The 16,605-nt window shown below is 33.2% G+C and overlaps 1 protein-coding gene across 3 annotated transcripts; it reads left to right on the top strand.

The window, feature by feature from the left end:
- Positions 1–9,253: 9,253 nt before the first annotated feature.
- LOC120067140 (casein kinase 1-like protein 11) lies at positions 9,254–14,898 on the top strand. 3 transcript variants are annotated; one of them, XM_039018581.1, is made up of 14 exons: positions 9,254–10,134; positions 10,288–10,328; positions 10,647–10,716; positions 10,831–10,979; positions 11,055–11,150; positions 11,758–11,828; positions 12,091–12,152; positions 12,239–12,302; positions 12,393–12,477; positions 12,817–12,943; positions 13,123–13,196; positions 13,330–13,390; positions 13,716–13,849; positions 13,969–14,186. In XM_039018581.1, the coding sequence occupies exons 1-14, from the start codon at positions 10,059–10,061 to the stop codon at positions 14,047–14,049; spliced, it is 1,191 nt and encodes a 396-aa protein (XP_038874509.1). In that variant the 5' UTR covers positions 9,254–10,058; the 3' UTR covers positions 14,050–14,186. The 3 variants fall into 3 exon arrangements, with proteins under 3 accessions (XP_038874509.1, XP_038874507.1, XP_038874508.1); XM_039018579.1 differs by having other exon boundaries at positions 9,256–10,134; positions 13,997–14,898; XM_039018580.1 differs by having other exon boundaries at positions 9,256–10,134; positions 10,806–10,979; positions 13,997–14,898.
- Positions 14,899–16,605: the final 1,707 nt, after the last annotated feature.

Raw genomic sequence — 16,605 nt, 5'->3', positions numbered from 1 at the left:
AAAATAATTAAATTTGTTATGAGATTTTAAAATATTATATATAGATTATATATAAAAAAGATAAATTATTCATTCTTGAGATTTAGTTAGATTTTATTTGGTCATGAGATTAAAAAAAGTTTAGTTAGAATACAAAACCAAGAGGAAGAGAGAGAGAAAAAAGGCCAACTAAGCTAAAATTTAAAATAATATTAATAAACTGTGCCACATAATTCTTCGTTAATCAAGCAACGATCAACTTTAATATCACTAATAACTATTTTCTAAATTTGAACGTTAAAAATGTTACTTTTAAAATTCGAAGACCAAGTAAAAACCTAATCAAACCCTCGTGGGCAAAAGTCTTTCATTGCCATTTCTCCATCATTCTTATATAGGGATGTTTATTTCAAATTAGAAAGCAAATAAAGTTGGTTAAATTGTTTCTTCTTTTAAGAAAAAGGCTTTAGTTGATGTACATTACAACTTTTTAGCTACTGGTTTTGCTTTAACCACACATAACCAACTCTATCCTACCTATTTTGAAAAAATAATATGCATGGTATAGTTATTTTACTCCTACTTTCTAATTTCCACTTTCAACTATTATTAATGTCAATAATGAAAAACAATAATACCTTTCTTAAAATAAAATAAAAACAATACTAGATTGGTATTGTTTGATGGATACTTTTTTAACCGATCATGAAAGATTAAATCATTTTCGTTTAAAATGGTAATTAGTAGATGTTTGATAGATATTTTTCTATTTTAAAACTCGTATGTATATTATCTTATACCTAACATTAATGATCCTATTCACATGCCTATAAGCATATATTTATATAATAAGTTATAGAAATATGAGTTTATATGACAATTGACATTTTACTAATATATATTTATAAGTAACAAAAGTGAATATCGTAAATAGAAATAACAAAAGTAAATCATCTTATTTATCAAAGTTGGTTTAGTTTAGTGGTATTTATATATACTTCAATTCAAGAGGCCAGAGATTTAATTTTCCACTCTGCAATTATTGTACTAAAAAAATTCATCAAATCTAATTAGATAGAATTTCAAACCTCTTTATAAGATGGAGAAGGGGAAGGGGAGAGGGTATCTCCTAAACCCACTTTGCATGATTTTCTAGAAAATATTGTTATAATATATTATATTATTCTTGTTATATACTATACTATGCTTGTTTTCATTTATTTTAGTTAATTAATCATATCATTTGTTCATAATTTTTTTTTTATTAACAACATGTATCATTCTTGGTTTTCAATATTATTTTTTATTTTATATATGAAGAATAAAAATGTGTTTGGTTACGTAAATTTATAGCTTAGCTTTTAAAATTATATTAGTGTTGATGGAAAAATTTGGGCAGGAAGACTCAACTGACCTTCATGTGCTTTCGATAGTGAATTTATAATTTTAAGGAAGGAAGATGACTTGCAAGATAAAAAAAAATAATAAATAAATAAGAGATGAGGGAGAAGAACTTATCTTTAGGTGTGTCTATAGCCTCCTATTTATAGTGTGGTGGCTTTGGATTCCTAATCCTAAAGAGGAGTAGGAAAGGTAAAGGGGATTATGAGATGTTGATTTTCAAGGGGACTTGGACCATGGCATCTGAGAAGCAAATCTTTTGGGATGGAAAAAGGTTCACCTCCACCTTGGCTTTTGAGGCAAAAGTGGGTGAATTAGGCCAGATGGCCCAACATGCCTCGATCACCGAGGTCAGGTTTGGCCATTTGGCTCAACGCTTCTCCTTTTCTTCCTCCCTCATCTCATTGACCCGTTTCTTACACTCCTTCCGTCTTCCTGAGCTCGTAATTCTTGGTCCAAAAAATGACCTATAATATCATTGAATTTATTTGAAGGCCAAAATCATTGAATTTATTTTTCACTAATATTTGATTGGGAGTACTGTCAATCTGACAGACTTAGCCCTAAAAGATGTGCACCTTAGAGTTTTGGACTACCCAGTTCTTAATTTCAAAAGTTGATTCTCACTTCTTATGATTTGTCAGAAATAACCTGTCTAGCTCACCAACTTGACTTTAGACGTTCCTTATTTTGAATGCTCTTGGGTTCTTAATCCCTAGATTATCCTTGGAATGGCCTTATCAAACTCCCTAGGGCTTGATTTCAGACTTTCCTTTGTTTAAAGGCTCCAGGGTTCTTAAATCCTGTATTATCCTTGGAATGACCTTACCAAACTTCTTATGCTTGATTTTAAGTTTTCCTTGGTTCAAATACTCTAAGGTTTTTAATCCTTGAATTATCCTTGGAATGACCTTACCATGCCTTCGGGGCTTGATTTTAGGCTTTCATTGGTTCAAAGACTCCAAAGTTCTTAATCCCTAAATTATCTTTGGAATGGTATTATCAAGCCTCATAGGGCTTGATTTTAGGCTTTCCTTAATTTATTTTTGTTTTTATGCATATACTTTTTTTTTACTATTATTATTTTCTTATTTTTATTGTCATACACTTGCCAAAGAGGGAGCAGGTACAATATAAGGCATAGATCAGAGGTGTGTGTCACAAACTGAGGGGACCTTAACACATCCAGCGTGTGGGTCAGGCTCGACCTCGACCATGCACATTTTTTTTGTTTTGGCTGGTTGACCCGGTCCTTTTTTTCTTATTATTATTATTAGATTCATTCATTATCTTGGCTGAAAAGGAATATTTTATGGAGCTTGAGGTTGAATTGTCTTAGTGCAAGTGGCTTGGAACCTCGAGGTTGGCCTCGACCTCGATTTTAGTTCCCTCAAAATTTTTATCGAGTATCTCGACCAATTATAGACTCAGCAGAAGAATGGTTTCACCTCGACCTGAAGTCATAAGTCGACCAGAGCCTCGACCTCATAAACTTTAAACTTGAGTTATTGGCTAAATCGTCAGAGGGCAACATGAATTGGCATCTTGAGGTCCCCCTCATTTTGGGAGTCCTAGGCCAAGCTACACCACTCGTGCTAGAGCCTCTTATTGCTCTTTATAACTTCAGTTTTTTCCAAAACCTTTACCAAGTTTTCTGCCCATTTTTTAGTCTCTCGCCATTATTCTTCATAGTTCTTTTTACAAAGCTATTGATGGTAGATCCTTAGTGATGGAATATAGAAGCATGCAACGGAAGCAATCAGAACCAATAAGCACACTAATTACATTTAATTTGAGTTCTAAAAAACATGCAAAACCTCAACAAAGAGAGTTTCAGAATTGATTCCTTTGATGAATCTTCCAATTCCAAGCTGCTTCTCACGAAATCTGAACTTCAACACCTCATTGAACCACCAAGAGATCTTCTCTAGTATTCCAAGCATTGAATTTAAGTGGTCGAACTCAAGATTAAAGAGAATTGTGAAGGGAATTTTTGTGAGGGTTTGAGTGCTTGAGAGAGAATTTTAGAATTTTCCTAAAAAATCTGCAACTTCTACTTTTTTTTTCCACCAGAAAATTGAGAGTTTTGTTCATCAAAATCATGCTAGCACTAATAGGACACTTCGATTGGATAAGTTTAGTGGGTTAGGTGGAATTGTATTGTGAACACACATCAAGATTTTCAAAAATTGGAAATCTCCACAATCAACCTTAATTTCCATCTTTTGTTTCTAATTTTAATTAACTCAAAATTAACTAAATTTAAAAAACAATAATTAAATTTCTGAAATTGAATTAAAATGAAAATTAATTTGATTTTAATTAAATAAACAAATTTAATTTATTAAATAAACAAATTTAATTTATTAAATAAACAAATTTAATTTATTAAATAATAATTTTGTAACAGCTCGACCTTTTGAGTACTCTGATAAGGGTCGTTACTCATAATTACACATTTACATTCAAAACATTTTGATCATTGAGGAAAATAAATTTCATTAAATAATAAAGACAATTTTCCAAAATAAGTAAAACCTTTGTTCGGGGCCCCTAAAATAATGCAAAAATAAAATCGTAAACAGATAAAATTTTGACCAACATCGAATTTCAAATCAAAACTTTTAAATAGCTTGAAAACGTGAACTGAGAGGAAGCATTTTACATGTCCAATATGGCACGGTCACAGATCCCTCTTGTTACCTGCCGGTCCGTTCCTATCCTTACCTGAAAAACATAAATTAAGAAAGGTTGAGTATAAAAATACTCAGTAAGTGATCCCATTACCAGGATCAGACTATGCATCCACGAGCAAAGAATGATGGGTCCGTGGCTAAAAAAACTACATCTGTCTTAGATGATGAAAAGAAACCAAAAGACGTATTGTCTTGCCTTGACTTACATGTCTAGTGGCCTGATGGCACACTGTCAAACATGGAAAAGTAACATGAACGTAAACCTGTTGATTCACGCATGTCTAGCAGCCTGTAGGCAAACCGTCAAACATGGAAAAATAACATGAACGTTAACCTATCGACTCATGCACTGTCTCTTATACACATCTAGATGTGTATAAGAGACAGCGTAGGCACATCGTCAAATATGAAAAATAACATGAACGTGAACCTATCGACTCACGCATGTCTAACGGCCCATAGGCACACCGTCAAACATAAAACTTGAACCGTCGGTCCTCTAAAATAAAACATTCGTCAAGGCGAGATGGTAAACAACCCTATTGGTCTATTCATGCATCACATACATAATTTCAGTACTGATTAGAAATAATACTCATAACTGTCATGCAACAAGTATACCATAACAACAAAATCATGCTTCTAAAGTCCATTAATTAACTTTATAAATCTAATCTAGGCCTCCTGGCACGAAGGCATTAGTACCATTTACATCAACTTGGTCACAAAAGTCCACTATTACTCTCAATCCAAAAGAATAACCAACCAACAATTTACCTATAACCGATCTTTACCAATTTTCTGCAAAACGAAAAATGGTCGCTATCTTGATGGTCAATGCCTCACAACTTCCAAATCTTGAATCTAAGTTTCACACCAAAAGAGGTCACTAATTTAACCCAAAATCAAATGAGTGAATGTCACCTCCCAAATTATAAGGAAAATAAGTCTTACCCAAGGTTTTTCTCAAGATTCCGGCAAAGACCGGGTAGTGGCGGCTGATGGCGCGTCGACTCGTGGCTACCATAGATAGGTGTTGCTGTCGGTCGGCATAATTTTTTTAGGCTAGCGGCTGATAGTGAGGGTCTTGGGAATTTTTAGTTTTACAGATTTTATTTAGCAACGATTATGAACAAACCAGAGCTTCAAACAACGATCCAACCGTTCAAAATGAAACTCTATATGTCTCAAACATACTGACCAAATTTGAGCACGATCCAACTGTTCAAACTGTAGCAATCAACAATTTTGTGAAAGTTATAGCTGAAAAACCGAATTGCTTTCTCTCCGATTTTTTGCCTCTTTTCACTTTCATTTAATTTCAAAAAATCTCAATTATTTTATTTTTTTTCGAATTTGAAAAGATAAATAAAATATTTTATCACAATATCTCAAAAATCTGCAAAGATTCTATTAAATTAATAAATCAATTAACTTTTCAAATTATCTTTAAAAACAAAAATTAAATGACATAAAATCCATCAATATGATACAAATTAAATCCTTCCAAATATTTAAATCAATTCAAAACTACATGAAATTAATTATCTCCTTAATTTAATTTTTTTTAAGTTGACTCTAAAATCCAAAATCAATAGGGAGCAAAATTCAATATTTTCAAGATAATTAGTTCGAATATCTAATCAATTAAATTCAATTTAATCAATAAAAGTTTTTCAATTATTTCAATTTAATCCCAATTTTCCAAATGAAATGGAAATTTAAACTCAATAATTTTATATAATTAACTTGAATTTTCCTGAAATTCGGGATGTTACAGATTTAATATCAAATATTAAATTAACCAAACACCTAATTTTAAATATGAATCCTATTAATGTAATTAATATTTAAATATTACAAACTCTCCAATTTCTTTTAAGTATGATAAATTAAACATTTAATTATATCAAATATAATTATACAAACCCTAATTTAAAATAGACAATTTAAATACAAATCCTAATTTTCAATTTGAACACTTCAAATTGAAACTCTAAATTCAATTTGAACACTTCAAATTGAAATCATTTCAAATTCACTCAATTTACTAATTCAATATGTTCATGTTTTACAAGCTAGTAGAGGGACCGTATGGACCTACAGATCATGAGCTTCAATTATTTGAGATTAATCGCTAAAACTCTTTAGACCAATTTAATCAATATTTGTTAACTACCGAATCACATCATTATAGCTCGATAGTTGCACTCTCCTCATTGTAGATATATTTGTGTCCACTTGATTTAACCATAATTAGTAAGTCGACCCTTCACAGGTTGTTTGTAATAATGATTGCGTCAATAAGTTGTTTTACTCCCGAAATTACATCTAGCTCCTTAAGTTCCACTGATCCTCTAATGAATAATTGGTTTGTGATCTAATCACTAAACCGAGTCCCTTTCAAGCTAATGAGAGGGTGAGGCCCCTTGTTCAAGACTTGGATCCAACACTTAAGAGAACAACCTTCCTCCTATCCTTAAATCGGGTAGGTGTGAATTTCATCTTGCATCCTATGTCCCAGCTATTTACCCGGTCTTACCCTTGAAATGGGAAGCTTATTGAGTCGGCGCTATTGAGCTAACCCTCACCTATGCAAATGTAAATATAATCCCGAATAAACAGAAGTTCATAGTTAGCTCAGGATTAAGATCGAGTTACCTAAGTCATCTAAACGAAATATTCAGTCTTAAATAATAAACAATGTTATAAAGTAAGAGTGACTTATTTCTTGGTCTGATCTTATGCAAAACTCGTTGCATAGGACGCCCTCACTCCTCATGTCAATACATGAACGAATCAAGATCACTTCGTTTGTAGCGCCTTACAACAAATTGTAACAATTATAGAGTGGGTCACATCCGATAGTGTAACTAGAATAAGGCACCCAACCTTATTTGTATACTATAGACCATTTTGGCTATTTACTCAATCTTGATCCATCTTTATGTCTCCACATAATGTTCAAGTATTCATACAATAGCCATGGATCTTAGTTTATTGGATTTAGTCTTTACAAATGCAGTTTACAAAATTCAATAACAACTTTCTTGAATAAATGTTGAATAATATCATTATTGATAATAGAATATGTTTAACTTTACGAACTGCGAGTTTTAGGACATTCAACCCAATAGTTAGGTGCCCTATATTCCACAGATGGGGGAAGATCTTCCCTCCATAACTATCTAAAGCATGGATCCTAGGTCGGACTACAAAATAACTTGATACAGGCTTTCCCAAGTTGGGCTGAGTGCTTCTATCTTTGGACCTTTGGTATTTTCCATTACTTTCATTAACTCAAAATTATATTGTTTTTCGATGATCTTTCAATAGGTCTAGGCTCAACTTTATTGACTCTTCATTCTTTTGAGAATCAAATTGTTCCACCCCAGGTGAGGGAAGACCAATTTCTACAGAAACAAACTACTTCTGCCCTAAAAGAAAGAGAAAAAAAAGAGTCTCATCTGTAGAGGTTCGAGCCATTGTTCGATATGCCCATAGCACATTCGATAGCTCCTTTACCCATAACCCTTTTAACCCTTCAAGTTTCGTTTTTAGGTTATGTTTTATAATTTTGTTTACTGCCTCAACTTGTACATTAGCTTGAGGATGAACAGAAGACGAGCGGTGATGTTTGATTCCAAGATCTGAGCAAAATTTTTTGAATGTAACATTATCAAATTGATAACTATTGCATTAGAAATTCCAAATCGACATATAATGTTTCTCCAGAGGAAGTTAATTATTTTCTAATCAATTATGGTATCTAGTGCCTTCACTTCAACCCATTTTGTAAAATAATCCACTGTTACCAGCGCAAATCTTATTTGCCCTTTGCCCTAGGGAAGTGATCCAATGAGATTTATTCCCCATTGTGCGAATGGCCAAGGACTAATAATGTTAGTTGGTGGTTCTAGCGGTTGCCTCGGAATTGGTGCAAATCGCTGACATTGGTCACATGCCTTTACAAACTTTCGAGCATCTTGAAGCATAGTTGACTAATAATATCCTTGCCTCACAATCTTGTGACATAAGGACCTTGTTCTAGAGTAGTTACCACATACCTTCTCATGAATTCCCCTCATCACATAATTTACCTAATCATTGGTGAGGCATTTTAGCAAGGGCATTGAGTAACTTCTCTTATAGAGCTTACCTTCTCTTAGTATGTAATGAGCTACTCGTCTCTGTATTTTCTTGGCTTTTGCTTGTTCTAAAGCCTATTCTCTTTCTCTTAGATATCTTACTATCGGATTCATCCAGGTTGTTTCCTCTCTGAACCCTTCTTCCGTTGTAATGCCATCCTCTTGCTCGATTTCAGTTTCAAACTCAATTTCATGAATGTCTATCGGTGCCATCTCCAACGCCTCTCCTTTTCTTCCTCCCTCAGCCCATCGATCCATCTCTTACACTACTCCTGTCTCCTGAACTCGTGATTTTTTATTCGAAAATGATTTATAACAGTGTTTTGTAATTTTCTAAAAATTGTATTGTTGCTATTAAAAAATTATTAGACGAAAAAAGTAATTTCGCTATAAGTGAAACAATAATTGGACAGAGTATTATACACCACCATTTGAAATTTTACCAATGCGACTAAAGTCTTGACGGAAGGAATAACAAAATTAACTCGTCCTAGCAACCCCGAGCACTTAGTCAAGCACATTAGGCCTACATAATTTTTTATATATAGTGGAATTTTATTGAATTACATAAACGAGAGAAATACTAAACTAATAATATCTCATAGTACTAATTTATCAATGCAGTTTTGTTTGTAAGGTATATCACTAGTTCAAATTAGTATAAGATAGATTTTACAACAACAATCTTATTATGACTATAACTGATCTGTAATTGACATGTAATCATTTTCTTAAAAAAATCCAAATATCTATACAATAATTCAATACCAAAAATAAAAAGGTCCAACTTTTATTATTGAAAATTTAATTAATTGGATAATAGGTCGGTTTGACCATTAGTATTAAAAATTAAAAAAGAACAATAAAAAAAACAGAGATTTCAACTAGGATAAATTTTGACACGTTTGGTGTTTGGCTAACTGAAAAAAATAAAAAAAAATAAAAAAATTAATTTTTGATATATGAATTTTATAAAATAAAATAAAATAATATAATTTATTATATCATATTATCATCCAGCTTTCTTTTGCTCATCAAATATCATTCAGGTACTTTCTCAATTCTCATCTATTTTTTTCTTCCTTTTCTCTGCTCCACTTTCCCTCCTTTTCCCACTTCAATCTCATCTCTCAAAATTCCTTTCCTTTCTTCCTACCTTTCATGTCCCTTCCACCATTTTCAATCTTTCATAAATCTCTTCCAAATTTTTTTTACCTCTATTTTACTTCAATTTTTTTATTCTTTGCTGCCAATACCGCTAAGTATCCGATTCTTTTCACCTTCAAAGTTCATTATCATCTTCTCCATAATTTCCCCCCTGTACTGATCTTTACTCTCTGACAATTCCGATTTGAAGATCCGTTTCTTATTCCTGTTGTGGGTTTTTATTTTTTGATTTTTTTGATTTTTTTTTTCGGGGGTGGGGTGGGGGGAGTACATTATCACACTCTTCCCAAATGACCGAAGAGCCCTTTGCTCGTTTGGGGATTGGGTTCTTTTTTGCTTATTCACTAATTTCTATTTGTTAGATTCTTCATTCTGTATCATATTTTGGGGTTTTAAGTGTGACTTGAAGTATTTTCGGCGGTCTGGAGTTGGATTTTTGAGCTTTAGTTTTTTTTTTACTCGAAGCTTGAAAGTTTGATTGGAAGTTGGTGGATCTGAGATGGTGTTTGGAGATTGAAACCGTTACAAGGATATAGGAATTGCGGATTGGTTGTTGAACTGTTACTGTAGGGTTAGTCTTTTGGGGTTTGCTGGTTCTTGGAGATTGTGTTAGCTGAGTTGACAAAAGGGTGAACTGCGATTGCTTTAATTCGATTCGAGATCAATCATGGAGCATTTAATTGGTGGGAAGTTTAAGTTGGGCCGGAAGATTGGAAGCGGATCCTTTGGTGAACTGTATTTGGGTATGCAATTCTGTTATACTTGTACTACTTTTAGAGTGCTTTTAAAAAGGGCTTTTCAATGTATTTATTGTATTTTTGTCAATTGCTCATTTTATACTTTTTGAGAAGCAGATTGCTCTGAAGTTAATATTGGTATTGGTTGGATTGTTGTAGGTACTAATGTGCAAACTGAGGAGGAAGTGGCTGTTAAGCTGGTATGTAAAAGATCTTCTCCTTCCTGTATTTAGTACATAACTCTAGTATGTTCATCACTTTTCAATAAAACTTTAGTATGTTCATCAAGTATTCTAGTATGTAATTGGAACTTGGAAACACCTGTGACTTAGGCTTTTTAATTGCTCCAAAGTGGCTATCTTAGCTTTATCTATTAATCTTACGTTCAAGTTTGTGGATGTAAGATAATGGGAAACGCATTTGTATATCAATATTCTTTATTAGCATCTCTAATCTATTGACTCCAGTGGCAAAGTCTTAATTTTCAATAATCAAATTGTGACATCTTTTCTTTCCAGGAATCTGTGAAAACCAAGCATCCTCAGCTTCACTATGAATCAAAACTTTATATGCTTCTTCAAGGAGGAAGTGCGTTTTTCTCCTACCACTTCCATATTGAGTTTGATTTTGATTTTGATTTGATTTGATTTTTTTTAGTTTGCAATCCTTGTGTGTAGCTTATGTATCATTCATTTTGTGAAGCTGGTATTCCTCATCTCAAATGGTTTGGAGTTGAGGGTGAGTATAATGTTATGGTCATTGACCTCCTTGGGCCAAGCCTCGAAGATCTGTTCAACTACTGTAATCGGAAACTGTCTTTGAAAACAGTATTAATGCTTGCTGATCAGTTAGTAAGTATGCATTTTTTGAAAGAAGGCTCAGTTTTGTGTGGTTATTAGGCTTATTCTCTTCATTTGCTTCCTTAGATAAACAGAGTTGAGTACATGCACTCACGGGGGTTCCTTCACCGTGACATAAAGCCCGACAACTTTCTCATGGGGTTGGGGCGGAAGGCTAACCAGGTATTTGATATTAGACTAACCAGGTATTTGATATTATGTATCACATCTGAGAATGGCCATCTTACTTCTATTCTGTTTACATCAATCAGCTGCATTTAGAACTTTTCTTTCTAACCGCACAGTAAAAATTATTTATGATGTGCCTTTCATGTCTTTTTGTTGGTAACCTTTTTTAATATTGATAATGTTCAAGAGTTAACCAACAATATGATTACAACAAAATATCAGGACTAGGAGGCTCCTTCCCTTTTTTCAATCGTTAATTTAATTGCCATGTTTGGTTGTTAAAGTGAAGTTTCCTGTCTACCAACTTTCCTCACCTGCCAACAATTGAGATGGGTAGTGTAAGAAGTTTATTGGGATTTAATTTCTCTTTGATTGATAAAGCCTGACAGAAGACAACTTAGCACGAGTTCTTGCAGGTTGGGATGCAAGAATGGAATATTCTCCATTAGATTTTAAATAATGAATAATATCACAAACAAATTTTGTTGTGTTTTGGCTCTGTGTGAATGTTGGTATATTTGGGCAATGAAAATTGGTGATATCGAGCTCATGTATGATGACGTCGTTTTCCTAAGCAGCTTATTGGCTAATTATTGAACAGGTATATATTATCGATTATGGTCTTGGAAAAAAGTATCGGGATCTTCAAACACACAAGCATATACCATACAGGTATTGGCAAACTAGCATCTAAAAGCAGCTGTTTTCTCCTTGCTTATCTCATAAATCAAGTAAAGTAAAAAGTCGGGGCAATAGTTCTGGCAGCTCATTTTCACTTTAATTGGTTTCCATTTGGTTGGGTGAAAGTCCAGTTGTTCTGATGTGTTTTTTTTTTTTATCTGAACATGCCGGTGTAGTTGTTCAGTATAACTTTTGTCCAAAATAATTAAGTTAATGTTAAAATTCCTTGAATCAATCTATCTTTTTCGTGCAGAGAAAATAAGAATCTCACAGGAACAGCTCGCTATGCTAGTATTAATACTCACCTTGGAGTCGGTAATTGAACCATTGACTCTTGGATCCATCCATATTGAAACTCAATTCTTTGAAACCATTCCAATATATATTTTGTTTCATTGCAGAGCAAAGCAGAAGAGATGATCTCGAATCTCTTGGCTATGTGCTTATGTATTTTCTCAGGGGAAGGTTTTGATGATTCTCTTTGTGTACTCTATTCTTGTTTTGTTTTTAACTCAGTCCGAAATTTAATTTGGTTTTCTCAATTTGTTATTTCAGTCTTCCCTGGCAGGGTTTGAGAGCAGGGACCAAAAAGCAAAAATATGATAAGATTAGTGAAAAGAAAATGCTCACTCCAATTGAGGTATTTCTACATCTTTTTTCTTAAATTGTTGAAGAGAAATAGAATAAACTACCATCGTTGACCAGTAATGGGCAAACATTTGGCTATATATTCTAGATTTGGTGGATACTTAAGTAGGGATTTACTGCTATGAGCTCTTAAAATAGAATGCTATGTATCGAACAATTGTCAATTTTGCATGGATGCTCGATTTCTCATTTGCTATTTGTTCTGTATTATTGATGAAGAGAATTCAGTCACTTGACATTGATACATTAACTGTAAATATTTAGTCCTATAAAAAAAAACCATAAAAATATTTACACTTTACATGCGGAGAGGGCTATCTTGTTCTTTTAGGTCCTCTGCAAATCATATCCAACGGAATTCACATCTTACTTCCACTATTGCCGAGCCCTAAGATTTGAAGACAAACCAGACTATTCCTATCTGAAGAGCCTTTTCCGTGATCTTTTCATTAGAGAAGGTTAGTCCTGTCCTAATAGCTACTCGAGCTATTTGCGGTTACAGTCTTAAACCTTGTTCATTTGATGGACGTAACTACTGATAGCTTATGTTGTAGCATTTTTCTCCATTTTCAACTAAAGTTTCCATGAACTGTATTAAAAGTAGCGACAGTGGGCATGACCCTTGTAATTGTCGCAGGTTACCAATTTGACTACGTATTTGACTGGACTATATTGAAATATCCACAGATTGGCTCCAGTTCTAGGACACGAGTATGTACCTAAAATCCTTCCCATGTCGTCAAGGAAAATGAGATATAAAGAGAGTATATTTATTTACCTTGATAGTCTCTCTTTATGTTTATGTTCTCATTCTTGTTTCTCTTCATGATTATGTCATCAACAGCCAACTGGGAAAGCAGCGATAAACCCTGGACCATCTGCAGAAAGAGTGGAGAGGCCTTTAGGTAACTCTTATCCCTGCTAGGTATAGAAGTTTGTATTAAAGCTCGTGAATGTTGATTGTTCCACCAATAGCATTGGCCATAGATATAAAATTGTAAGATGGTAAGAGTTGTGTTTAAGTTCAACTGCGAGAAGAAACATCCGGTCTTGTTGTAGTTTTTGATTGTTTTTATTTTCAAACTTCAAGGGTTTCTAGCATTTGGGTCTTTAATGCTTAACTTTGTCTTTATGTTCCCATAATTTGTTGATTATTCCTAAATCTCCACCGACTTGAAATAAAAAGGTTATTGATTAGCCGAACGTATTCTCTTTCAATATGTCATTTAGTGGGACAAGATCTCCGAGATAAATTTTCTGGTGCAATGGAGGCTTTTGCTAGAAGGAATGGCACTGGGATTGGTCTACACAGTGATCACTCCAGACACAGATCCTCTGATGGTGTGCCTTCTTCCAAGGATGTGGTGAGTTGTTTAGTCCACAATAAAATCGTATTCTAAGATTCTTTGTTTTGTAGCTATATCCAGTTGAGTTATCTGGGAACAGTTTCTACTGACTAGTGCTCAAATGTTTCCATTTATAGTTTTTCTCTTCCTCCTCCAATGTTGCAGCAACCGGATGCAGAACGAGCACGGAGTTCTTCTCGGCAAGGGAGTGCTTCTAAGAGGCCTGTATTGTCGAGCAGTCGGCCTACCTCCTCTGGGGAGCCAAGCGAACTCCGCTCAAGCCGACTTTTGTCAAGCAGCAGCCGTCTGTCTGCTTCTACTCAAAGGATTCAACCTGGGGTTGAGTCAAAACCATCCTTCCTCCGTTCTTCTGCTACAAAAAACAGCCGTGATGATGCACTTCGAAGTTTTGAACTATTATCGATTGGCACTGGAAAGAAGAAATAAGAACTTATCATCGGGGGTGAAGAAGTTCATACTTTTCTCTGTAGTTGTGATGGTGTTTTTAAACATCTGTATGCTATCTTCATAGTTCGTCATTGGATTCCATCCCCAGGTATGGAAGTTAAACTCTCCCCCACCCTGCCCCACCCAGCTCGGGTATGTATATGTGCCTCTTCAGAGGTTCATATGATTAATTATAAAACCTTTCTAGACTCATCAAACAGAGAGAATTTAACAAAGCTCTCGGGAAATTGTCAATACATTTGAGGCTCTGCTGTAACTAATAAATACCTTTTCTCATATTCATTCTTTCATGGTAAAGGGCTTTGACATGAACCGGAAAAGACTTAATTGCCTCTGTGGCCATAATTCTGCTAGATCAAGCAAGGGATGGAGACAACTACTGCCAGAGCTTTTGGATGAATAGAAAGAAAAGCCAGCTCTATTACTATTATTTTTTGTTTTAATTATGGTATCTGCTACTATTTTCTTATAAGGATCTGAATTTACAATGACTTTTACTTTCCCTTCCAAATCATGCCTGTAATGGAAGAGATATTTTTACCTTTATGGATGATAGCTAAAAGAAATTGAAGAACAGGGTAGATTAATGATGGGTTAAATTATAAGTTTAATTTAGATTTGTCTATTTAGTCCTTGAATTTTTAGAAGTGTTTATTAGGTTCTTGAATTTTGAACTCGATATTATTATTTCTTAACCTATGTACAGTTTCTCGTGTTTTGATCTCTAAGAAACTATAATAACAATAAGCTTGCATGAATGTTATCAAATATGTGGTCAAAATTATTGTCCATTTTGCTATTATTAACCCCATCAATTTCATTTGAAAATGGAAAACTTTTCCATTAGCTAAAAGGAACGGGACAGGGAGAGAATTTTCCATTGTAGACTTTCAATTTTCTCCGACTACACTTCAAATTTAGAATTTAAAAAGTTCTATATTCTTTTAGAATACATTTTCTAGTGTTTAATTTAAAAAATGAGTTATTTTCAAAAAAAATGGGAGGATTTGAAAAGCACTCAAACAATTTTTCAAGTGTATTTTAATTGATTTTTATTAAAAATATTTAAATAGAAATGAGTTTTTTTTAAAAAAAATATATTCTTTTTTCAAGTCAATATAAAAGCATCTCTTAATTGTTGTTTAATAAATTATTGATCATAATCTCGTTTTAAAAAGTTCTCTTAGGTGTTGGATGAATTATAGAGCTTATGTATTATGCAAAATTGATTTAAAAATGTTGGAAGTATAACAACATTTTATAAAGAAATTCATTTAAATGACAATATTGTTGAAAATATTTTTCAAATATAACAAAATGTTATTGTCTATAGTGGTTAATAGACTATTATTATCTATCATTTATTGATATTGATAGATGTCACTAGTATACACTAATATATATATTTATTGATATACATACATACGTGTGTGTATATATATATATATATGAAATTTGCTGTCAAAGTAATTTAATGATTAATTTGCACAAGGGTCAGAGTTTTGGGAAAACTATACTAATATTGTTGTTTTCAAAAGTATTTATAAAAATATTGTTGTTTGAAAACTATTTATAAAAATATTGTAGTTTTTTTTAGGTTGTCGAGTCTTTTCTAAAAATTTTCCATTAATTCGACCTCCATTTTTCTATTTTTTAAAATTTTTCATTATGTTATTATATAGTATATTTCACTTTACATTTTTTTTTTTTATTATTTTATTACTTTTTAAACCATCTTAACTTAACTCTAAAAAGAACAAATTTAAAAAAAAATAATCTCATAAAAATAATAAAGTGTAAATTAAAATATCTCATTTATATAAAAAAAAATTACAAAAATCAATGTGTCCCACAAGGAGGACGTCATCGATTACGAGCTAGTTGTCATCGTTGACTTCGAACTTGGAGTTACTCTGGTTCTTCTTGATGTTGCTCTGGTACCTCTGTAGGCGCTTCATAATATAAATATTCATTATGCTCTCCACGACTCTGACCATATCCATGCACGTATGAAGACGATGGACCAACCTCTGAGTCATAATGTCCTGAACCAAATGCTAGCATCATCATCATCGGACTAACATAATCAGTTTGGCTCTACGTCTGCATCACAGAGGCAACTCTTCCACATTGTGGGCAACCTCATCGAACTCATCCTCTTCCCGAATAGGTCCTCTACGTCTAGGAGCTGATGAAGGAACAATAGGTATATCGTACATATAATGTATCTCCTTCATATAGCTCTAGTTGTCACTACATATAGCAAGAACTTGGTTCGGATCATTCACAACATCATGAAGTCTACT

The sequence above is a fragment of the Benincasa hispida genome, chromosome 12 (genome assembly GCF_009727055.1).
Source record: "Benincasa hispida cultivar B227 chromosome 12, ASM972705v1, whole genome shotgun sequence".
NCBI classification, from domain to species: Eukaryota; Viridiplantae; Streptophyta; class Magnoliopsida; order Cucurbitales; family Cucurbitaceae; genus Benincasa; species Benincasa hispida.
This window is presented reverse-complemented; position numbering and strand designations above follow the sequence as displayed.

Excerpts from the sequence above, each read along its gene's own strand:
- LOC120067140 (XM_039018579.1), top strand. The coding sequence starts at position 10,059 with ATGGAGCATTTAATTGGTGGGAAGTTTAAGTTGGGCCGGAAGATTGGA. Across the intron at positions 10,717-10,830 it reads TATGCTTCTTCAAGGAGGAA|CTGGTATTCCTCATCTCAAA; the intron begins GTGCGTTTTTCT and ends CATTTTGTGAAG. Across the intron at positions 13,850-13,996 it reads TGCCTTCTTCCAAGGATGTG|CAACCGGATGCAGAACGAGC; the intron begins GTGAGTTGTTTA and ends CCAATGTTGCAG.